The sequence below is a fragment of the Balaenoptera acutorostrata genome, chromosome 14 (genome assembly GCF_949987535.1).
Source record: "Balaenoptera acutorostrata chromosome 14, mBalAcu1.1, whole genome shotgun sequence".
Classification (NCBI taxonomy): domain Eukaryota; kingdom Metazoa; phylum Chordata; class Mammalia; order Artiodactyla; family Balaenopteridae; genus Balaenoptera; species Balaenoptera acutorostrata.
This window is the reverse complement of record NC_080077.1, coordinates 9,076,834-9,102,343: the sequence shown is the minus strand read 5'-3', so window position 1 is coordinate 9,102,343 and position 25,510 is coordinate 9,076,834. Positions and strand designations below refer to the sequence as shown.

Genomic DNA, 25,510 nt, shown 5'->3' with positions numbered 1-25,510 from the left:
ATTAATTAATTAATAACAATGAAAAAAAATGACACCAACAATGCAACCCCATAAAAACAGCAAGTTTTGCAAACCACAGTGGGGAAGTATGCCCTTGTGGCATCATAAATCCCTCTTCACAAGCCCTTTGTGGGAGGGTTTGGTCCCAGTTTAGAGATGGGGAAATCAGGTAGAAATTCCTAAGTGACTTTGCTCCAAGCCAGGCAGTGTTGAGAGAAAGCCAGGAGCAAATCTCAGAGCAGCCAAATCACCGCTCCTCTTTGAAAAGGGCTCCTGTGAAGCTTCGTAAATGACAGAGAACCACAGCACTGACACCTCCCCCGCTCCAAGCCCCCGCGAGTGGAAAGCCGCCCTCCCCCGGGAAGTGGTGCCCAGACCCAGAGCCCAGGGCGAGGCTGAGAGCTGTCCTCAACACTTGCCCTTCACTTACTTTCTCCTTGATGGTCAGCTTCCCAAGAGGGATGTGATGCTCCAAAGAGCCAGGTTCACCTTGTCCAGACCCCTGACCAGGACGTCTCAGAAGCGACAAGAAACTCAGTGAGTTAAAATTCAGAGAGAAGCCACTCTGCAGGACAGCTGGCTTTTCATCAGAGAGCCTGAGCTGCTAGCAGAAAGACCTGCCTGGGGGTGGGAGAAAGGGACGCTGCCCAAAGGGAAGAACCCGAAAGGACAGTACGCCCAGAATTTTCCACACCAGCCACCCTCCGAAGGGGAGAAAAGAGTTGATCTTCAAACCTCTCACGTGGGCCAGACAAAGAGCTGCATGAGGTAGAAGAGGCAGGGGCCTGACCCAAACCTTCCTGCACAGAGGTCTCCTTTAGGCTGCTTTGTGCTATGAAGTGTTCCAGGCTTTGTTCCCTCTTGTCACAGAAGCAGTGAAGTGCTCTCCCAGGGGCCTGGGCTCCTAAACGCTTCGGCCCTGCCCAGACCTGGTGCCTGGCTGGCTCCACTGGGAGAGGCTCCACGCTGTGCATCTTTGGAGCTCCAAGGTTACAGGTAAGGGATGGGGCAAATCAGCAGGATTCCAGCATTAAAACCCAGGCATTTTTCTTGGAAACAGTTCAGATTTCATTTACAACTTATAAAGTATTCATGTCCTTAACAAATGCCTATGTGCACCCTTGGATGGCAGAGTTATAATTGAGACCAGACTTGAATGGAAAGTCCTTGGTAAAGGCTGGGTCACAGCACTCTTTCAATGAGTAGTGACAAGACTATATTAACTGTGAACGGGTTCTAGATCAGTGAGAATACCTGGTTGGGTGTGTCACTGTCCCGGGCCTCGTGGAGAGGCAGCGTGGTGTAGGATGAGGAGCAAGCTGGGAGATGAAGGAGCTTATCCTGGATCTGTCACCAAAATTGCGTAACCTAACTAATAGATGAGGAGACGGGACTAAGTCAGTATTCCCCAGGTGTGGACCATACTTCCCCAGTAATTGTGCACACTGATGAAAGGAAAACACGTTCCTTTTCTGTAGGATTTTCTAGAAACATCAGTATGCTAATGTATTGTGCGTGGTGGGCCACCAAGAGGAGGAAACACCAAACTTTTTTGCCCTCAGAATCCTATTTTAAGGGAGCGTCTTGTAGGACCAATGGCCCAAGGAATAGATAGGATTAGGGAAATTGGACTGGATGCTCTCCAAATTCTTCCCGAGTTCAGAATTCTGTGCTTTTGTGAATTTTACTGAAAACTTAAGGCAGGTTTCTTTTCTTCCTCTTCTGCTAGAATAAAAGATCTACTTTGCTTCTGCTCAAGTAGGCAAGAGACCCTTGTTCAAGTGTGAAGTGTGTTTGCTGAGCTGCACAGGTTTAGAATGTTGTTTTGTTTCTACAGGGTACTTAACAAAGCAGAGCTGTTGGAAACAGAAATGAGCTCTTGCCCATTACAGCCCACCAAGATGTAAATATTTAGCTTGTTGAGTTTGCAGTTCTAACTCAGACTAATACAGTCTTTCCTAAGGTAACTGAGATTGAGGACGTCAGACTCATTCTGACCTACCTCATCTTCTGTTCCTAATTGGTATTTCCAGATTTCTGTTCTGCAGTTTCACTGGGGGCCCTAGACATCATCTTTCACTCACTTTGGAGAAGAGAACCACTTAGGGTCAACCGAGCATTCATCTGGGTTGAAGCCAGTACATTACACCCTAAGGTCTGTGCTCTCCAGGGGTTGGGAGTTCATATCCAGAAATGCGGTCATAAATAGAACTTCAGCTGGCTGGGTAGGTGATTTACAAAAGTAAACGTCTCTTCTAAACTCTTGCAAAAAGACTTCTTGTCATTTCAATTGCCAAAAACAAGCCAAGGGCTGAGAATATTCATCCGATCTGAAAGTCAGAGCAAATCATGTCCCCTAGGGGCCCCTGAAGGCTGGCATCCACCTGGGCCCTGCCTAAATGGGAGGGGGACAACTGGTGGCCACCTGGGGATGGCCTAAGTGGGAGGGGGTCTGGGCCTCACTGTGTGTTCCTGGGAGGGTCCCAAGCCCCTGGTGAGGACCTCCCTAGGGGAGGCCTGGTGCTGAGGGCCCCGAAAGGGCCACTAGAGAGATACTGAATTGTGCCCCTTGATTTCAGGGAGACAGCCCAGGAGTCAGGGTTGCCTCAAGATGATCTGGAAGTTCCTTGTTGTCTTACTTCTGTGGAAGTAAAGACCGACCAAATGGTGACAAGCAAAGCCTACTTATTCAGAGCTTGCTGGAGCGAGGGAGCCGGCCTCCATCGCGGAGACTGGCGGGGACGCAAAGGCAGGCAGAGGAGTGGGAAAGCTTCTTAGTGAAGAAAGGGACAGCTTCAAGTGTGTCCTGCTGGAGGCGGCGGGGAAGCTGGAGGCGGTTGACTAGAAGCCTGGGATCCGTGATTGGTTAGGGGTGCGTACTGGCTTTCTCTGGGTGGTCCTAAATTAGAAGCAGGGACAAAAATTAGGGGAACTGTCAGTTATTAGCCAAGTTCTGACTGTTTGGGGCCAGTTGTCACAGGGGTTATGGTTGGGCTTCCGGGATTGTTGCTGGAGAGGGCAGTGTGACTTCCCGTAAGTCTGACTTCGGGCAGACAGGCTTCTGGGGTGGTTACTGCAGGTTGCAGGCAGGTCAGAGTGTTTGTATATGGTCTGGCCACTGTTGATTTGTCTATTCAGTCTCTCAGTTTAAGAAAGCAAATTTCCAATTTTCCTGAATTTTATCATAAGAATGAAATCAACCTACCCCCAATGAACAGTAAACTAACTGACATTAATAAAAATACCTTACAATTGCACAATTATATTTTTAAATACGTAAGAAATGCTGTCCAGAAAACACGCAAGATGCATCTTGTGCAGTTTCTAATTTGATCATGCAAGCATGGAAATGGCATGCTGACTATAGGCACATTCGGAAATAATCATAAGGGGATAAACGTCTTAGGAGCCACTGGAAGCTATGTGAGAAAGATAATTAGGAGATACTCTGCAGATCATAACCTAGTTACAGTCACATTTTATCACAAACCTCATTTTTATTTTATTGGCTTGATTCGCCCCCAAGGAACACAAAAACAGTCCCTGTGGTGCTCACGGTGAGTTCTTGAAAGCTTCGTGTTTTCTGCGGCAGAGTTGGGGCAGTGATTCTCTTCACTGACAGAGATCAGTTCAGGGGGACCGTGCTCTCCCGAAGCAGGGCTGCGCTGCTCATTACCAGGTCACCTAATTCTGAAATGTTTGACTAAGAATCCTCCCACCTCTAAATAGTAATACCACCCTGGGGAGGAAAATGGATTCTGAATCCCACGGGGGTGGCGGGTGGAGAGGGGGAGGCATAGCAACTTCGAGAGAGCTCAGCAGCGCGTCAATATTACGTGTTCTCAGAAATTCATGGAGAATTTCACTACTGATTGACTCACCATCCCGGCAAGTGTCTCAGTAGAAGGGGTGGTACGTATAAACTGTCAGTGACAGCTTTATCAGAACTCCGACTTTTCCATACTCCTTTTTAAATCATCCAGCCTGCCCGTGTCCTGCTGCTGGACAAACACGGTTATCTCCCCCTCTGCCCCTGCAGGTCCTCTGGTGCTTGGGCCTTGTTTCCTTCCAGATACCCTCTCTCAGAGAAGAGTACTTTCAGCTCAGGGTTGAGTGCAGTGACCTGCTGGCAAATGTTTAACACAACAGACACAACTCAGACACAAAATCCTGAATGCATAAATATACCTACATAAGCATTATAAATTGCCATGATATAAAGAATGCATAGCACACAATTACAAATAATAAAATGTACAATGCTGTATTATAATTCCGTATAGCCATTTGGGTCTCATGGAATGCTTCTGTTGATTTTTGCCAAACACTTGTATCCATAGCCAACCTATGATTACAGCTGACAAACGAGTGTAGTTCTGACATGAATGTTGGTTGACACCTTCACTTACATTTATGAGCAAGACAAATGTGAAACAACAAAGATGTGTGTTCAGTGCATCGCCAGAACTTTACCGGGACATTAATGATGTGAGCAATTTCTGTGATAAATCAGATCATAATTTCTGAATACTGGAAGAAAATTTCCTCAATTTTTTGGTGCTACTCACAGTGTAATGGCTACTGACATGATACATTTTTCAAGTTAAACTGCATTATCAACATTGTCTTTATGAGTTTCTTAAGTCTAGAGCTTACACTTGAAGCAATAAGCAAAACCAAGTTAATTCCTGATTTATGGCTTTTTGCTGATTTTCATGGTGTAAATATTCCCACCAGAGCCAATTTCAAGCAACCAACGTGTCATCGAATGTGGAGTTAGAAAGAAATGCGCGGTAAGTAGCAACTTAATTTTTAATAAGTGACTGGGTTTAACAATAAGGTCTCAAGATTCCTGAAAATAGAACCATCATGAGCCAGTACGAGCCGACTCCAGCGTGTCACTTGTGTGCGTTGTTTTTCAGAGTACAGAGCAAGCCCGGCCTCAGATCGCATGGCAATGTAGGGGTTGTTGGATCTAAGGAGGCTAAGTGCTTCACCAGAAGTTATTCAGCTGGTGGGTTCAAGACATAGATTTTTTTTATTCTTCCATTAATTCAGCAAATATTAATGAAGTGCCTACTACATGCCAGTCACCATGATTCCTGTTGAGACAGGAAATCCCAAGGTGAATAAAATAAGCCCAGCCCTGCCTCACAGCGTGTATGGTCCCAGCGAGACTCTGCTGAATCCCTCCTCTCCCAGCTCAGCTCATCCTGTCCGCTCAAGGCCTTAGTGTTCTGGAACCCAGTAGAAGGGCTGCCAGCTGTGCAGCCAGCCTGGTGCGCTCCTCTCCTCCTCCTCCCACGATGATACTCCGCCAGGTCCCATCCACCTCTCCTCCCAGGGCTCTGGAGCCCTCCCACTACTCCACCTCTGCAGCCTCGACCCTGTGGAAGCCCTCGTGACCTTCCACCTAGACTTCTGGAGCCTTCTAAATGGTCTTCTGGCTTCTTCTTCCCCTGGACCACTCTCAACTCAGTAACCAGGGTGATTTTTTTTTTTTAAGTCCGTGTTGTTACATCATTTCTCAGCTTAAGATCCCCTAACAGTGGTCAGGCGTGGTGGTGAGAGGCGTCACCTCTAGATCCAGCCTGCTTGGGTGTGTTGCCCACTAGCTGGGTAACTTAAGGCAAGATTACACAGCAGCTCTGGATCTGTTTCCCCGCCTGCAGAAAGAGGATACTACAGTGCCCACTGGATAGGGTAGTTTTGAGGATTAAATGAGATAGCAACGTGAAGTGCTCAGAACGCTGGGTCACCATCCTTATCATTAGGATGAAAACCAAACCCCTTACCTGCTTCTGACTACTCTTCCAGCCTCAGCTCTCAACACTCACCCCCCCTGCTCTGTGTTCCAGAACCCAGTGCCTCTCCGCACGCTTCTCACCACGCTGGCCCTTGCCCAAGCTCATCTCACTGCCTGCCACACCTTCCCTTATCCGCCCAGCTTCACGTTTAACTCAGCTCACCCTTCAGAGCTCTTTCAAGACCATGTTTGCAGTGAAGCCTTCCCTTGCCCCATTCTAGATCAAGTATTTTGTTAAGTTCCTTCAGAGCCCATGTCCCATTGTACTCACACATGGGTTAGGATGAATATATAACAGTTCATGTCCTGTCTACACTGTGGGCCCCATGAGAGTGCCCAGTGCCTTGTAAAGTACCTGGAACAGGGTGGGTGTTCAGTATACATAAAATCTCTATAATAAACAGGACTTAATCTGAGACCCATCTGTGAGACCACTCATCATAAGCAAAATTCTCATCCAGCAAAATTCCAGTGTAAATTGAAAAGTTTGGCTGCAAGCCTGATTTGCCTAAAGGTGGCATTTGAAAGAGTCAGCTATTTCACCCTAATAATCCCGTTTCCCAAAACTGCCAAGAGCCCTGCTTAGCCTCTACCAAGTGCTCAGCATGACAGGAAAAGGACAAGGATAATATCAAGACTTTGGGGCCTTTCCAAAGTATGTTACCCTTGAGGATTGCTAGCTGTTGAGCAAGCCAGACTTCCCAAGACCATTCCTAAAGGTCTCAGTGGGTAAGTACTTGCCACAAGCACCCACTGAATACAGGACATCACTGCAGCTCCCTCACCTTGACTCTGTTTACCAGGAAAGACTGAACTAGAGAAGGGATCAGCTTCCCAAACGAAAACCTGAAAACCATGGAGGTTCAGCTCACTAAGGTCAAGCAATTCTTTCCTTGTAGGTGCAACACACTTTGTTTATATGTTGTAAGTCCTTATGAGAGAAAAATACTGAAGTAAAAACGTATTAGGGATTTGCTTTAATATATCCCAACAGCAAAAATGGTAGGGAGATCAGATGAAACAAGAATGGCACTGGTAACTCAGGCTGGGCGAGAGATGATGGATACGTGGATGGGGAGTGAGTAAGGGAATTCATTAAACTAGACTCTTTTTGAGTATGTGTGAAGATTTCCATAATGAAGGTTTTTAAATAGCCTCAAAAAATATATAAAGCAAAAATTGATGGAACTACAGGGATTCATTGACAAATCCACCATTGTGGTGGGAGCTTACAACATAGTTCTTTTCATTGTAGATGGATCTAACACTCAAAAGCCTAAGCTCATGGACATAAGTAAAACTTGGCACCCAACAACTAGAGCATACAAAATCTTTTGAAACAAAAGTGGAACATTTGTAAAAATTGATCACATAGGAGACCATGAAGCAAGTATCAACAAAATTCAAAGAATCAGTACCATATAGACTATGTTTCTGGAACACAATGCACTTAAAGTATAAATCAATATAAAGAGACAAAATTGTCCAGATATTTGAAATTTTGAAATGCATTCTAAGTAATCCAGAGACTAGAGAAGAACTGTATGATAATGAATCAAAATGAAATGCCATGAAAACGGTACTTGGAGTTACATTTGTAGCCTTAAATGCTTATTTTTACATAAGAACAAAAACTGAATATTAGCAAAATATACATCTTCAGACATTGGAAAAATAACAAATTTTAAAAAAAGAAAATACAAAGAGAAGAACAGATTTTAATTAACATAAAAACCAAAAACATTCAAGAAATGGAACAATAGCTGTCCCTGTGACCTCTCAGTGCTGTCCTGCCTCAGCTACCGACCTTCCCTCTGAGCCAAAGCTAGTCCTGGGGCTGGATTTTATTCTTATAAGTCATATTTACTCTCTACCATCAAGCATTCACTGACCTCAGAGGAAAAGTCTATGAGCAGTGTGTGCTGGTGACTCTCTCTTTGCTCTCCTCCCCAGATCCTGTGCTTTCTCTGTCTAGTTCTGAGTCCTAGGAGACTGACACCGATGGACTGCATCACTCAGCAACCTTGATCCCGGGCTTCCTATCAGGTTTGTTTGGTCAGTGGGAGGCACTGGCATGAGATTGGCAGAGGAATATGTATGCATGATTATTACTATCACAACTGTAACAGGACTCTAAACATTTTAGCCTCACTTGTCCTTAAATATAGGGTATATCTTCAGTGGGTTGTGTGATGATGCTATATGAAATCAGGGAAACAGAGCTGTTTCTTAATGGAGTCGCAGTAGCTCATTCTCCAGATACAACTGGTCTTCAGTGGGGTGCCTCAGTAGAGGCTGTACCACGTATTGAGTAAAAGTGAAATCTCTGCACTCAGACACATCTGGGATCAAATACAGCTCCTGTTACTTGCTGTGGAATTATAAGCAGATACTCAATCCCTCTAAGCTTCGGTTACTTCAAAATGTCAATAATAATAGTAGCCACCTATGACGGTTAATTTTATGTGTCAAGTCAACTGGCCATCGGGTGCCCAGATCAAACATTATTTCTGAGTGTGTCTATGGGAATGTTTCTGGATGAGATTAGCCCTTGAATTGGTGGACTCAGTAAAGTAAATTGCCCCCTTCCCAACGTGGGTGGGTATCATCCAACCCACTGAGGGCCTGAATAGGACAAAAGTCAGAGGAAGAAGGAATTGACCCACTTTTTATCTGCCTCACTGTTTGAGCTGGGACCTCTCATCTTCTGTGGTCCTCAGACTGGGACTTACACCATAGGCTTTCCTGGTTCTTAGGCCTTTGGACTTGGACTGGAATTACACCAGCAGCTTTCCCAGGTCTCCAGCTTGCAGAAGGCAATCGTGGGAGTTCTCAGCCTCCGTAATCACATGAGCCAATTCCTCATAATAAATACATATATTCTGTTGGTTCCTGTTGTTTCTATTTCTTTGGAGAACCTAATGCACCACCTCATAAAACTGTTGAGATAACTGAGTGAGACAGTGCCATCACGTGCTTATCACAGTGTCTAGCACACAATATGAAATGGGTCTGTTATGATAGTTGTTGGTAATAAAACTACCATTGGGGCTTCCCTGGTGGCACAGTGGTTAAGAATCCGCCTGCCAATGCAGGGGACATGGGTTTGAGCCCTGGTCCAGGAAGATCCCACATGCCGCGGAGCAACTAGGCCCGTGCACCACAACTACTGAGCCTGCACTCTAGAGCCCGCGTGCCACAACTACTGAGCCCGCGCGCCTAGAGCCCGTGCTCCGCAACAAGAGAAGGCACCGCAATGAGAAGCCCATGCACCGCAACAAAAAGTAGCCCCCGCTTGCCGCAACTAGAGAAAGCCCACGCGCAGCAACGAAGACCCAACGCAGCCAAAAATAAATAATTTAAAAAAAACAAAAACTACCATTAACAGTGTATCCAGGGAATATCTCAACTAAGAGCCAGAAAAACAAGAAACTTACTGTGTGGTTTCTTTGAGGAGCAGAGAAAGAATTGTGTGTTGCTGTTTGTGATTGAGCAATAATAAATTATACTGGCCATATTTATAGTCCTCCGCACCGCATCTTCCAGTTAGATTTTCTTATGGCTCTCCTATTGTATTTCACTCAGAGGATGAAAATGATCTGAAGAGTAGTTTTGATTTGATGATTCTTTGCAGAGTCTCTTTATGTTCTCAGAAGAAACAATGCCCTTTAAAATCTAATCCACAAATAAACAAGCCAGTAACCATAAGGAACCCTGTATAAAATGCAGTTCACTCTGAGGTCTCATGATTTCATATTTCAAAAGACAGGGCTGTAAAGGATTAACTTTAAGGGGTATTTCTCCTCTTTTGCTACCAACACCTTTTAAAGAGGCATCAAAAACAGATTTACAAACTGTATATTCAGTCAAATTTTGTGTAAATGAACAATGTATTTCACTTAGAAAAGGTATAAAAAGTTGCTGGCTTCAAATCTTTTCAAAATGTCATTAACATCTTGATCTTTAAAAATTGAACATTGGGGGCCTTCCCTGGTGGCGCAGTGGTTGAAAATCTGCCTACCAATGCAGGGGACACGGGTTCGAGCCCTGGTCTGGGAAGATCCCACATGCCGCGGAGCAACTAGGCCCGTGAGCCACAATTTACTGAGCCTGTGCATCTGGAGCCTGTGCTCCACAACAAGAGAGGCCACGACAGTGAGAGGCCTGCGCACTGCGATGAAGAGTGGCCCCCACTTGCCGCAACTAGAGAAAGCCCTCGCACAGAAACGAAGACCCAACACAGCCATAAATAAATAAATAAATAAACAAACCCCAAAAAAGTTTAAAAATAATAATAATAATAATAATTGAACATTGGGGGAGTTCCCTGGTGGTCCAGTGGTAAGGACTCTGTGCTTTCACCGAAGGCCCAGGTCCGGGAACCAAGATCCCGCAAGCCGCATGGCTTGGCCAAAAAAAAAAAAATTGAACATTGGGGCAATCACTAAAGGGACTTGGGCAGTAATTTAATGTATTACATGTATTGTAAGAGAAGTATTTTAAAATGTTTACAGTGATTGTCAGTGGTGAATATATGGATGATTTTCATTTTCTTAGCTAAGCTTCTGTGTGTTATATAAGTTTCTATAATGAGAAAGAATGGATATCAGTACTCTTGAGGGGAGGAAATATGTAAATGCTCCAGGGGAGTTAACCCATTAATGAGAATTTACTGTGGACCAGGCGTGTATTAAGTGCTCTACATAATCTTTCCCACAAACTCATGAGGCAGCCTGCATTATCATCCTTTTTGTACACATGAAAGGGACCAAAACTTAGAAATATTAAGTATTCAGCCCAAACTCACATTGCTAAAAAAGTGGTAGAGTCACTCATCTTTCTGATTAGAACCTGTGCTCTTAGCCGCCATTGAATGAACATTCTTGCTTTCTTGCAGTTGCATAAGAGCATCACAATAAGATAATGGTCCTTTTAACAAGTGAAAGTGTAGAAGGGATAATTTGAGGGCATTCAACAAACACGTATTAAGTACCTATCTGAGCTGAGCACCAGCATAATATCGTTAATAAGACGTGGTCCAAAACATGAAGGTGGAGGACTGAACATACATTACTTTTGCTAAAACCTCACAAAACCCCTGAAACTCCACTAAAACAACAGTAAAGGGATTTTAAAAAAAATTAATACACCCTCAAGGACAGGAAGAATGGGGGAGAAGATAATAACAACAAAATTTTGCAAATCATAAAGCAAATGAGCAGATATGGAAAGCCTTATATCCTTAGCCTGCAATGAGGAAAGCCAGAAAACTACACAATCTGCACCGTAGATTCCTCAAGCATTTTGGGAACCAGCAGCAGAATCACCTTCTTTAGAAGTGAGAGTGAAGGGGCTTCCCTGGTGGCACAGTGGTTAAGAATCCGCCTGCCAATGCAGGGGACATGGGTTCGATCCCTGGTCCAGGAAGATCCCACATGCCACGGAGCAACTAAGCCCTTGCGCCACAACTACTGAGCCTGCGCTCTAGAGCCCGTGAGCCACAACTGCTGAGCCTGCGCACCTAGAGCCCGTGCTCCGCAACAAGAGAAGCCACCGCAATGAGAAGCCCAAGCACCGCAACGAAGAGTAGCCCCCTCTCGCAGCAACTAGAGAAAGCCCGCGTGCAGCAACGAAGACCCAACGCAGCCAAAAAAAAAAAAAGTGAGAGTGAAGATGGGGCAAAAATCATGATGGATCACTACAGACCACTAGAATAGCTACAAGTAAAAATCTCGATGAAATCGAGAGTAGTAAGGACGTGGTGCAACTGGAACTCCTGCACCTTGTTGGTGGGAATGTAAAATGTCACAGTCACTTTGGAAAACAGTTTGACCATATCTACTAAAGCCAAATATATGTGTAATCTATAACCCAGTGATTTCACTAGGTATAAACCCAAGTAAAATGAGTGCTTACGCCCCTCCCAAAAAGTGTACAAGAAAGTTCATAATCAGAATAACCAAAAACGGGTAAATTATGCTATATCTATACACTGGCATGCTATATAGCAAAAACAAAGAAACAAAAACCACAAAACACTGCATGAAACAACATTTAAAAATACAACATAATATTCAGCTAACAAAAGTCAAGCAGAAGAATGCATACTGTATGATTCTATATAATATTCAAAAATAGGCAAAATATATTTATAATGATAGAAGCCAGAATAGTGGTTACCACTGGAAGAAGAAGTGGCAGGGAAAAGACAAGACAGAGCCTTCTGGAGGGTTGGAAATGTCCTGTATCTTCATGTTCGTAGTGGTTACATGGATGAATATATATGTAAAAGTTGGATAATGTATACACTTAAAATTGCATAATGTTATGTATGTTATGCCTCAATTAAAAAAAATACAACAGGAAGATAGATTGAACGTCTGATGAGCAGTTAAATTCCCAAATCTATCTCCACTCTGTGCCAGTAGGCAACTTCCATTCCCCGACATTGGTGGGAAACTAGAGGTTGATTCCCTAGAGACTATGAAATTGAGGGTATCTGGACTGGGACATACTGGGCAAAATCACAGGCAGGGAAACTGTGCTGAAAACAGGGGTATAGAAGCTAACCTTCAAAGATAGCCCCAATCAGTTCCCCTTCTCCCTATATGGGCATGAAGCAGCTCCCATCAAGAGGTTGAGTCCTGTTAATTCCATTAATCTGGGCTGGGTCTCTACTGCTTCAACCTGTAGGATACAGAGAAAGTGCTGTCCTGGGACTTACAAGCACTGGCATTAAGAAGGCCTGTCTGCCTACACTATCTCCTTCTGAGAACCTACTGCCATACTGTGAGGAAGCCCAAGCAGCTTCATGGAGAGGCCTACATGGAAGAGAGTCAGGCCCTTTGCCAGCAGCTCAGCTGAGCTCCCAGCATCAGATGGCCAGCCATGTGAGTGAGCCATCATGGAACTGGATCCTCCAGCTGGAGGAGCCATCCTGGCTGATGTCATATGGAACAAGCACAAACTGTCTTTGCTAAGCTTTGCTCAAATTGCAATATTGTGAATAAATATATGACTGTTATTTTAAGCCACTAATTTTGCAGCACAGCAATTGATTGCCAAAACAAGGGGGATGAAGTAAATATGAACATTAAATGCATAAGGACCCTTCCCATCCTTCCTCCTCCATTCTGCTCCCAGAATACTGGCACCCAGACCTTCACCTTCCAGTAAGAAATGAAAGAATCCTTCTCTACAAGACGGGATTGATTGTGTTAGTTTTCTGTTGTGGCAAAATGAACTATCTCAAAACATCAACATATCATGATTTTGTCATGATTCTCTCTGGGCTTAGGTGGGCATTTCTTCTCCATATGTTGAGCATTGGTGTTACTCACGTGGCTGCCTTGAGTTGCGAGCTGGGCTGGGGCTGGAACGTTCAAGACGGCCTTGCTCACACGTCTGGCAGCCGGTGCTGGCTGTTAGCAGGAGCATCTCAGGTCTTCTCTCTGTAGTTCACATCTTCTAGGTCTCTCTCCACAGGTTCTCTCCAGCAGGAAAGCTCAGACTGGCGTACACAGGCTGGCTTTCAAGAGGCTGAAAACAGAAGGTACAACACTTCTTGAGCCTACAGCCAGAAGACATTCAGTGTAACTCCCAACTCATTTTACTTGTCCAAGCAAATTACAGAACCAGCCCAGATTCAAGGTGAGAGGAAATGGATTCTGTTCCTTGGTGGGAGAAGTTGTGCAGTCACAGTACAAAAGGGTGCCCTTCGGATTCCAATCTCAGAGGAAAGACCTAACCATATTGACATCAGGAGTTCGTCAAGGAAATAGCTCAGCCATATTATGTACAGCAAAGCCCCCTCCCTCCATAAATACACACACACAGCTTCCAAACATGTTAGTGTTCCACTCTTAAATGGGAGCCTTAAACCAAATCACTGGACATCTGAAGAAAACTTCTAATATAAAAGATAGAGACACAACCAAGGAGTAAAGAGCAACTTGGAGAAAGTGGATTATAAAAGGGGAAGGACATATTTTTAAACTATCATTAATATTGAGAGAGAATGAGGGAGAGAGAGAGAAAGATAAGGAGGAGAAGGAGAAGAAAGAAGAAGAAGGGGGAGGAGGAGGAGGGAGGAGAGTAGAGGAGGGAGGGAAAACATTACATCTGTGAAACAAGAATAGGATGTTCTTTAAGAAGTAATATTCAATGAACTAATCAAAGCTCTTAGAAATTAAAAGAATCATAATATTGGTAGAAACAAAAATCTTAACAGAAAGATTGGAATACAATGTTGAATAAAAGGAGAATAAATAGAAAAAGAAATGAAAACTGGTAAAGAAATTAGAGGAACAGTTCGGCATGACCACTTCCAACTAATGGGAGTTCAGAAAGAAAGAATAAATAAAACAGAGGGAAGAACATTATCAAGGAAACAATCAAGAAAATTTCCCCAAACTGAAGTACTTGGATTGCTAGCGGAAAAAATTGCTCTAAAAGTCCAGTCCAATGGATAAGAACAGCCCCACATAATCTTGAAATGTCAACATACTATGGACAAAATGAAGCTTCTATATGCTTTCAGAGAGAAAAAAAATTATATAAAAAGGATCAGGATTTCTCATGGCTTCAGACTTCTCAGTAGAAACATTGGAATCTGAGAGACAATGGAGAAATGCCTTCAAAATTTAGAGGGAAAATTATTTCCAACCTAGAGTTCTGTCCCTAGCTACACTATCAAGAAAGTGTAAGGGTAAACGAATGACATTTTTCTACATTTAAGACCTCAAAAAATTGCATTCCATGGCTCCTTTCTCAGATGTCTTCTAGAAGATATGTTTCTCCAATAAAGAGAGAGACATTGGATCCAAAGAACAGAGGGGAGAGAATTCCCAGGTTGATGGTAAAGAGATGGCTTAGATGACAGCTATGCACCAGGCATAGGACAACCAGTTCACAGCTGGTCAGAAGGCCAAGATGAGATTTCGCAAAGATGAAACTGATAGAATGCATCTTGTGCCTGAATAGCTTGAGGGGAATTAATTAGACAATTGGTGGGGGACCTGAGGTTGAAATAAAAATCAGTACATAGAAAACTAAGCAGTAAAATATAATTATTAATTCTAGAGGAAATGTACAGAAGAGGAAAAGTAATTACAGTATACTACCTGGCTCAAGTGTGTGTAACATTTACGCAGTTGTTACATATGTATACACACCGGCGTATGTGTGCTATTTTATCTAGCATTTCCAGCTCTTTGTGGTAAAAGAAGTAACGAGGTAGATGAGTACCCCACGGTGCTAGAGCCAGAAGACTTGCATTGTCCTCTAGGGGCTACAGTAGTTCAAAGTTGGGGCGGAGGTGGGGGAAGCTTAGGCTGGAGAAGCTAGAGGAGGATTCCTGGAGAATTTTTAAGTGCTCTGGGGTATCTCTGAGGTTAGTTAATATTTCCCCTAGTGATAAGCTCTCTGTAGCCAGTCATAAAATAATTGAAATATGGCATATGCTGGTCTCATAATCTCTACCACATTACAGAAAACAAATCTGCATGTGTGTTTCCTGAAAGATCTCGTCTTAGCTCCATTCTTTGTCCTCCTGAGATGGTTAAATACGATGCTCACATTATTGAATTAGGACTAAAACCTAACTGTGCACAGTGCAGGATGATCAGAAGTTACGGGAATATTTGCAAGACCTGAGTGGACAGCTTGGCCAGCCGACAAAAAAGTTGTTCCAAAATGCAAGGGGAGGGAGGAAATAAAATATGATGATAAAAACAAAGAGCAAGGAAGAGTGGGTGAAATTAGAACATAGGTAAAAGTAGCAGGAAATACAGGAATTCTGAGACTATCTAAACATGAGTGATCATTAGACTCACCTGAGGAGCTTTGAAAAATACAGATTCCTGGGAACCATATTCTATAATTTAGATTCAATAGGGTAAGTTGGACCCCTGAAACGTATATTTGTAAAGGCTCCTCTACTGCGCACACAACCAACCTCACATGGAAACCTGTCCTGAATTCATGTGGAAGCACACTGACATCATCTGGAACAACCGTTTCTCCACCTGTTATTGGGGAAATTCACAAGAGGAGATGACACCATCTTTGGGTAAGTAGTCTCATGGAAGACGTGTTGATTTGTGAGTTTCACTTGACACACTAGTGTTGAGCTTTGTAGAGGATGAAACTCCTTTGCCCAGACTTTATTTTTTATTTTTGGTGGCTATAGAACGTATGGGAAAAGGCATCTCATTTGGACACATTCCTTTATCATTAAAAGATACTCATTAAGACATAACCATAATGGGTTTCGTTTAAAATGTTTTTGCATCAGGTCAAGGGGAACCCAGGAAGAAGGAAAAGCATTCCGGGAGCTGTCCGTGGTGCTGAACGCGAGACCCCGCGCCAGCCTTTGACCTTCCCAGCGAGAAAGGGCTCTCGGTCCGTCCCCAAGCCCCATGTTCCTTTCTGTTCCCCTGTCCGGTTTCTTCCCTTTCCCAACAGGAGCAGTAGCAAGGGCGGCCCTTTGCATTTTTGTCCTGGGCTGCAGACGACCTTGTGCTGGGCTCCGCCACCCCCAGCCCGCCCTCTCCTTCTCCCCCCTCGCTGGGCGGCGGCTGATGGGCGCGGCGCCCTCCCCTCCTCAGGCCCCCCTCGGCGGGGCGGGGACCTCCATCCCCACCCTCCCTGGGGCCGCCTCCCAGCGTCGTAGCGCTGGCGCCCTGAGCGCGCCGGGCGCCCCCTTCCTCCGCGCCCCCTCCCACCTCCCCCTCGGTCCCGCCCCGCCGGCGGCCCCGATCCCCGCAGCTGGGAGGAGAGAGGGGGCGAAGGAAGCGATACAAAGGGCGGAGCGGCGGGAGGAGGGGACGCCGGGGCTCGCGAGGACGGCGGCGTCCGGCTCCGGCGGGCGCGGCGCGGGCATGGACGCCGAGTACCCTGCCTTCGAGCCCCCGCTCTGCAGCGAGCTCAAGCACCTGTGCAAGCGGCTCCAGGAGGCGTACCGGGAGCTGAAGGAGGACCTCACACCTTTCAGAGATGACCGCTACTACAGGTAGGGGCGGGCCGGACTGCGGGGCGGGGGGCGGCAGAGCCCGGCTTTGGAAAGCAGCCCCGCCCACGCCGCGCTCGCCCGGGCCCGGCCTGCGCTCCCGGCCTGCGCTCCCGGCCTGCGCTCCCGGCCTGCGCTCCCGGCCTGGCCTGCGCTCCCGGGCTGGGCGGGGTCCTGCCCTCGGCCGCCCTCTCCTCCGGGAGGGCGCCGAGCCCCGGGGAGGGGCGCGGAGGGGGCGGCAGGCCGGCGGGGCTTGGCTGCTGCGCTCTGGCTCGCACGCCGGGGGGTCAAGGACAGACCCGGGGAGCCGAGGCGAAGAGCTGTTTTCCATTCCCTGGAAAGCTGAGCCGAGGTTCTCAAATCCTGAGACAGGGACCCGCGGGGCTTCAGTCCCTGCTTTGCTCCTCCCTCTCTCCCTTCCCTTCCTGTCATCCCCTCCACCCTCACCCCCCATGCCTACCGCGCCGCTCTTCGCTCAGGCCTTGCTGAGACCTGGTTTGGGGAGACACCACTCGCCCTCGAGTGTGGGCAGCGAGGGCCTTGGCCTCTCCCCTGAGGTACTCAGGACCCTGGGCTTCGGTGGAGATCTGTGAGGCTGGGCTGGTGCTGAGGACTGGGGGCAGCTGGCCTCAGGGCTGAGCGGCACCAAGGTGAAGATGCTGGCGGAAGCCGTGTGTCAGCACCCCAAGCAGCTGTTGGTTTGGGCTTGTCTTCGTTCCTCTCTGTCTCCCTCTCCTGCAGCCAGAGGGAGAGCTGCGAGGACCTGCAGTCCCTTGCCTGCGAGCAGGGCACCCGCAGCTTCCCCCCTGCGCTTTGCTGTTCTGATGGGAAAGTGTGTCCATTGCCAGTGGCTGGACTTACCTGCTGTGTTGCGGTGTGATGAAAGGACCCTGCAGGAGTCGGGAGACTGGAGCCTAGATTGACTTTGTTACTAACTAGCTCTGTGACCCTGAGAAACTTAATTGCTAACTCTGCACTTCAAGCTTCCTCATCAGTAAAATGGGAAGCTTGAACCAGAAGGTGTGTTTAAGGTGAGGGTTCTAGTGACGATTCACTCACCCCGTGCTTAAGGATGGCAGGTGTATTGCACAGCTATCTTTGAAGTGGTAGCAGTCATTTTTGTACAATCCACCCTGGACTAAAAGTCCTATGTGTGTATGTACTCAGAAGAACACGTATCACACTTATCATCAGATTTTTTTCAAAAGCCTAATGGCTTCCCAGGGGCTAATCAGCAATGTATTGCTGACCAATATATTTGTCATAAAATTACTGAGTGGGAAAGCCCATTTTAAAACATGTAATCTCAAGATCATATGGAGTAGCTTTTAGATGAGCCTCACAATCTATCTAATTCAGCCCCCTAGGAGACCTGACAGTACGGGTCCCTGATGTCATGGGGCTTATAGGTAATTAACAAGCGAGTACATACTGCAATGAGTGCTAGCAAGATAATAAACCAGGTGACATGATAGAGTGATGGGGTGCTACTTCAGAGAAGGTGGTCAAGGAAGGCCTTTTGAGAAGGTCATATTTGAGAGGGGAAGAATGAGTTGCCCACTAGACAATGATCTGGGCAGGAAAGTTCCAGAAGAGGAAGAGGAAGTGCAAAGCCCCTAGAGGCCATAATAACATGGTATGTTCAAGGAACAGGCAGAAGACCAGCATGTTTGGAGCACAATGGTCAGAGAGAGGCAGGGCCAAGTCACATAGCGCCTTGAAGACTAAGGAATATGGGTTTCATTAGAATTCCAAAGTGAAGCCATCAGAGGGTTTAAGTGGGGAAGTGACACGAGCAGTTTGGTTGCCCGTCCTACTCAAGCATTTGAATCTTTGCTCCAGGAGCAACTTCATTCGTTGAGTTGGATCTTAAAGACCATGAATTCACTCTGGATGGAAGGGGACAGCGATGATTTCTGCCCCCTCCCCCTGGCCTGAGAATAAGTTAACTGCAGAGTGCTTTACAATCTTGTGTGTCGGTCGGCAGAGCGGTTACGCTGAATCACAAAGACTGTTTTATAGTGAGGAGATGTTTCAGGTCACTGAACTATCTTCCACTGCTCCATTGAATTTTTATTATCAGTGGATTGTACCTTTACAGACCTAGGTGAAATACGCTTGGGTTTCTAAGTTGGGAAGCTGAGAGTTACAGCTCCTGCGTCTGTCTAGCTGGAAGATGAACTTGCTACTATAATTTTTTCTCCTGCTCTTCTCACCATCTTCATTTCCTCATTAGTGATTTAAGACTAAAAGTCACCCGTCCGTTTTTCCCTGGAAGACCAGGGATTCACTTCGTGTAGCTGACAGTTTCCTCATAACAGGGCATAGAAAGAAGACAGCTGCTAGTGCTCTGTTTTCAAAAGATGGTTGGCCCCTCCGTTAGGTGGTCTGTCTATCTGCATCTTAGCTACATAACTTGGTATCACTGAAAAACGGCAGCCCTGTCATCAAAGGACTCACAGTCATCTTCACAAAATGGGAGATGACAGTTGTCCTGCCTGCTAGGAAAGGGGGCAATGCACGGTGTGGGTGATAAAACAGGAAGCTGGGCATCTGAAATCCCAACACTATTGACTTTCACTGAGGATTGGTTCATCAGAAAAATGAAGCAAGGATGTTGTGAGGCTCAAGTGCTTTTTGAAGGTAACACTAAAGATGCTTTCCAATACAGATAATGGAAAAACCAAAGCAACCGGCCTAAACAATAAGGAAAAAGATTGAGCTGTTGATCCAGCAGCTTAATGATGTCACCAAGTCCTTTCTTTTTTTACTTGGTAGCAATTGGCTGTACTTGGCCCCTAGTAATCCTTTGGGCTATTGCTTCTCGTTCATATTCATGGGGAGAACTGGCTGGCTTTCTACAGCTCTCTAAAAGAGGAGGATCAACTTGAAGCCCACAGCAAAACTCGTAGAATCTCTTCTATATCCCCACCAAATGGTACCAATGAAGACAGACATGTGCTAACAAGGACATGGAACTTTCCCGCACTGCAGACGGGGGGTAAATTAGTACAACCACTGTGGAAAATAGTTTGCAGTATCTACTAACATTGAGCATACACATATCTTTTGGCCCAGCAACTCCTCTTAGATATGTACCCTACAGACATGCATACACATGTCTGTCAACGGACATGCACTAAAATGTTCATAGCAGTGCAATTTGTAATACTCCTGAACTGGAAAGCAGCCAAATACTCATCAACAGTAGAATGGATAAATTTGGCTTGTTCCATAATGGAGTAGGATACAACAATAAAAGTAAACAACTAACAACTACACACAAGAGTGAATCTCACACACACCTAATGCAAGCAAAAGAGGCCAGAAACAAAGAATACACACTGTTTGATTCCATTTATATAAAGAAGTATGAAACGGGTAAAACGACTCTACACTGTTGGGAATCAGGATAGTGGTTATCCTTGAGGGGGCAGTGACTGGACGGGGGCAGAAGAGGGTTTTCTGGTGGTGGTTACACAGGGATTCTCAGTCTGTGAACAGTTATCAGCCTGTACACATGACATGTGTACTTTGCTGTGTGTGTGTTATGCTTCATTAGAAAGCTTTAAACGACACCAGCTCCTGTGTCTCATTGACTAGATCGGGCCACTTGTCCTTTCTTGAACACAAGCTGGCAAAGGGGACAGCATTAGACTTAAGCAAATCACAGTGCCCCAGGAACTGAGTGGGAGCCAGCTCGCCTAAGGCATACGTCTTCAAGGGAGGAGGGGTAAATAGCCAGACCAAACTGGGGTTCTGTTCGGAAGAAGATGTGGGCAATGGATGCCGGGTAGGCAATCAACTATGTCCATGGCATAAAGGATAAAGGGCTAAAGCAACATGAAGGATAATAGATGTGATCCTTTAGAGCTCAGCTCTCAGAGGATTTGTGTTTGGCCATTTTGAGGATCCATCCTTTGTTTCTTGGGTTATTACTTTATCTGTGTAAAATATAGGAGCGAGCAAGTTGGACTTGAGTTTTCTTGGCCAGTGAGGTGATACCCCAGGGTGTCCTCACCCACGAGGCTTCTGGAAGCAACATTTCATCATGTCGGTGGATTCATCAGGGCTCTGGGGCTGACCCTCAGTCCTGCTGGCTTAATTTCGCCAGCACATTGAGAGAAAACCAGCTTTCAGTGAAGCCTTCACATTAACCAAGCTCTGGATTAATGTGCAGAATCAGAATGCCAGTTTAACTGGCCGATGCAGACCCATGAGAACACAGGCAGTGGTGGGCTTGGAGTCAGAGCCAGGGGAGCTAGTCAGATCAGGGCTTCTCAATGCTGGCCGCACATCAGAATCATCTGGGGGAGCTTTTAAAGATACAGAGGCCCAGACCCCACCATCAAGGATTCTGACTTAATTGGCCTGGGCTGATTCTCAGCTGGGATGGAGAACCCATGTGCATGAGGGGAAGGTTTACGAGCATCAGGCTGAGAGAGCCTGGTGTACCCATCTCCTCAATGGCATGGACTTGCCATTGGACAGGAGTATTGGGAGTTGTTAGTCAAGGCTCTCTCTCCCCTACACAAACTCAGTGGCCGCTGTCAACCATTACCTCGGCTGATTCTCCCTTTACCACGCTCCTAGGCTGACCAACCTTCCTTGTTGAATTAATACATCTGGGCAGATTGCAGTCAGGTTTAAAGGTCTGAGAGCCATTGTTTTTCTATTTAAGGCAAACTTGCGTGTCTCTACCCTGTCCCATTGGTACTGACGTGAATGTTAATGTTTCAGAGGGCTGACTTTCTCCTTGTTTTCAACTTCCTGGAGCAACTCTGACTATTGAGCATTGATGTCTCTCTCTGTCTTTTGTTTCTTTTTTGATGGGAGGAAATAATAAGTGTCCCTGATGAGACTGTGTTATTAGAACCAGCTTCTCTGGGGAATTCCCCAGCGGTCCAGTGGTTAAGACTTCGTGCTTTCATTGCCAAGGGCATGGGTTCAGTCCCTGGTTGGGGAACTAAGATCCCACAAGCAACACAGTGCTTTGGCAAAAAAAAACACAACAACAACACCTTCTCTGTCTCCATCATTTCAAAGATAGAAAAATCATTTCATTAAGCTTACATGCTTGAGAACTTAGAATTGGGTACAAATCTGGCTCAGTGGCGGAGGCTGGCACTGTTGTTTTCTCTCTGGGACAAGATGCAGGCCCCAGGTGGGCCACGGGCCACAGAGCTGAGCAAACACATGTGTGAGGAGCCAGCGGTGGATGCCAGGGCAGGTCAGCTACCCCCGGGCACCCCCCGCATGTCTCCATGCAACCCCCTGAGCAGCACTCCATCCCCACGACTCCCGCTCTTCCCCAGGCTCTCCTCTCCCTGCTCTAGGATCTTCCTCCGTCCGTTATCCCCCATCGTGCTCAGGTCTGCCTTCCCCTCCACTCTGACTCCTTCCCATCTGCTTAAACAAACAGACTTCCCTCAGCCCAGCCTCCTTTGGAAGCAACCATGTCTTCTTCTCCAACATATGTTGGTCTGGCTTCTGCCCCCACCCACCATGTTTTTCTATAAATGGGTTAAAGATGGTCCCAGCACGTTGGCTCCCATGTTGTTTGTTTTTTCACTTATTTCATAGAAGATGCCTAACTCCCTCCCACTGGCACCCAACTCAAATTCTCACAATTACTTTAAATATAGCCCAAAGAAGCATACTTTTAGCCATTCAGAGTCCCTGCTTTGCACACCTGTGAAACTGCACCCAACATCTGCTAGCCATCGATATAGCCATTGATATGACAAACCCTCTGGCTATAAAAAGACCCTGAATCATGGTTCCCCTTGGGAGCCGTCTGACCCCGTCTCCCCACCCTGCTCCTGAGCGACACCACCCGGGCACACAAGCCCCCTCTCTGATCCCCCTCTCCTCCGGGAGTTCCCTGCCCGCTCCTCCCCTGAGTAGTGGCCCTGACTGCTGTCTGGGCGAGGAGGGTCCTCCTGCTGAGAGGGACCGCCCTGCGTTCACCCTGTCCACGTGTCACCGGACAGAGCTTGTTGTGCACCACTGCCACCTTGTGGTCCTGTCTCTTCCTGGATCTGCCTGGAAACCCTGGAACGCGCCACACCCGTCCTGGTGCTGCTCTTGCCCAGGTCCCTGGTGACCTCGAAGCATCAAATCCAGTGGCCCCTTTCAGGCCCTCACTGTGTGATCCTGAAGGATTTGCTCCCTGGAGCTGGGACTGTCTTTTAGAGCTCTTTGTCCCTCCAGGAGCTCCAGAGATGCCCTTCTCTCATGTTCGCCTCTTGCACCTTGTCCTCTACACAGTCTCAAAGCTTCTTTTTTTTTTAATTTTATTTTTTATAAATTTATTTATTTTATTTATTTATTTTTGGCTGTGTTGGGTCTTCATTGCTGCCCACGGGCTTTTCTCTAGCTGCGGCGAGCGGGGGCTACTCTTCGTTGCGGCATGCGGGCTTCTCATTGCGGTGGCTTCTCTTGTTGTGGCTCACAGGCTCTAGAGCGCAGGCTCAGTAGTCGTGGTGCACGGGCTTAGTTGCTCCGTGGCATGTGGGATCTTCCCAGACCAGGGCTTGAACACGTGTCCCCTGCATTGGCAGGCAGATTCTCAATCACTGCGCCACCAGGGAAGCCCCTCAAAGCTTCTTAGGCAGAGTCTCTGTTTACTGTTTGAGCTCAGAATGGACCCTACTTTCCCCCAAGGCCATGGCACTATGATTAACAGCACTAAACGGGACTTCCCTGGTGGTGCAGTGGTTAAGAATCCGCCTGCCAATGCAGGGGACACGTGTTTGAGCCCTGGTCCGGGAAGATCCCACATGCCGCGGAGCAACTAAACCCGTGTGCCACAACTACTGAGCCTGCGTGCCACAACTACTGAAGCTTGTGTGCCTAGAGCCCGTGCTCCGCAACAAGAGAAGCCACCGCAATGAGAAGCCCGCATGCCGCAACGAAGAGTAGCCCCCATTCGCCACAGCTAGAGAAAGCCCGCATGCAGCAACGAAGACCCAGTGCAGCCAAAAATAAATAAATAAATAAATAAATAAATATTTTAAAAAGGAGATGATGTTACCGTAAGAAAGGGATTGTGGACTGGGAGGGGGAAGTAATATCCTGTTTTGTCACAGCCCCACTTAATGCATGGCATCCAGAACCAATCCCTCTGAGTGATGGTCTGCCCTGCACAGAAATAGGAGTATCGCACCTCCCTTGATCCAGACATGGTGTTTCTATTCACATGGCCCAAGACTGCATTCACCGTTTTTTCCCGCCTTCAGCCTTTGGACATTATTTCTAATCTTGAGTCTGTCATCATCTCATTAGCTATTCCTCTAATCCCACAACCAGAGGATGATATATTTTGAGGCTGTATTGTTGGGTACGTATATGTTTATAATGGACATCTCTTCTTGCCCTGTTGTCCCTTTTGCTAGTCTACAATGTCCTTCTTTGTCCCTTGAACTATATATTGTCAGATATTAAAATTGCTACCCTGCTATTGTAGACTCACTATGTGTCATGCCCTGGGCTAAGAGGTTATATGTATCATCTTATATAATTTTCCCAACAACCCCGTTAGGTCTAGAAGACCAAGTAACTTGTCCAAGGTTACTTTTTATGTCCAGAATTCAAACTCAAGTCTGTATGTCCTCACAGTCCTTGTCTCTAACCACTGCGGGAGACGATTTCAGATTTCAAATTACTCAGAAAAAAAGATCTATACAGCCCCCAACAGAGCACTGATTCTTAGGATGGAACATTCAGTTGTGGTCAGCTTGGGTATGCTGGGGGAGTTGGGGGGACTGGGGTGTGGAATTAGAACTGCTGGGTGCTGATAGAAAGTCCAATCCAGTGGTCAGAGGGCAGCTTCTGTGGAGCATGGGAGAGACCACAGGCTGACGACCAGGAAAAGGTTGAGTTTGGAGGCCCCATGGTGTGTCTGGCAGCAGGAAAGGCAGGAGGCCTGCGTCCCTGATGGTTCTCACCCTCCTGGGCTGAGTCTCAAAGAAAGGACTCCAGTCTTCATAGAAGAGAGGGCTGACATGAACAAAGCTGTATTATCTTCTTTCATTCTTCCAACTAGGACATACCCAGGGGCCTTGTTCAGTGCAGATTCTGATTCAGGCTCTGGGCTGAGATTCTGCATTTCCAGCAAGCTCTCAGGTGATGCCAATGCTGCCTGTCTGTGGACCACATTTTGAGTTGCAAAGCTTTTGACATTTCTACCTCCATTTACAAAGGCCTGGGGCTACTAGAAGGTTTCCAAGTCAGGGTCTCAAGCAAAGAGAATAAAACAAAATTCCAGTTATTAGAGCTGGATCCAAAGGTGGGAAAGAAAAAGGAATAAGGTAGAAGCCCCATTTTGAGAACTTGGTCTGAAAAAAAAATGTATGAGGAGTTTTATTAGGGCAACCCAGGGTCAGTATAACAGCAAAGGCAGCATGAAGCTGAATTCTAAGGTGTTGGGTTGGGTCAGGGGCTCTCAAACTTTAATGTGTATAAGAGCTACCATGGAACTTGTTTAATAAATGAGGATTCCTAGGTCCTACCCCCCAGGGATTCTGAATTAGTCAGTAAAAATATGTGTCCTAGGAATCTGCATTTTAACAGATGCCCCGATGTCTGATGGTACTGAATCACAGGCTTTCCAAATCCCTCCCATTTAAATTGGGAGGCTTGTGTTCTACCTTAGTTCTTTCTTCTCACTCTGCCCTTCTCCTATGGTTGGGTCA

At 46.4% G+C, this 25,510-nt stretch overlaps 1 protein-coding gene across 1 annotated transcript in view; it reads left to right on the top strand.

The window, feature by feature from the left end:
* Positions 1-16,656: 16,656 nt before the first annotated feature.
* The window catches only part of TMEM181 (transmembrane protein 181), a 71,739-nt gene continuing 62,885 nt past the window's right edge, over positions 16,657-25,510 (top strand). The window contains exon 1 of the mRNA XM_057527768.1: positions 16,657-16,817. Within this exon, the coding sequence (XP_057383751.1) occupies positions 16,687-16,817 (131 nt within the window). The 5' untranslated portion in view covers positions 16,657-16,686. The remainder of the gene's footprint in view (positions 16,818-25,510) is intronic.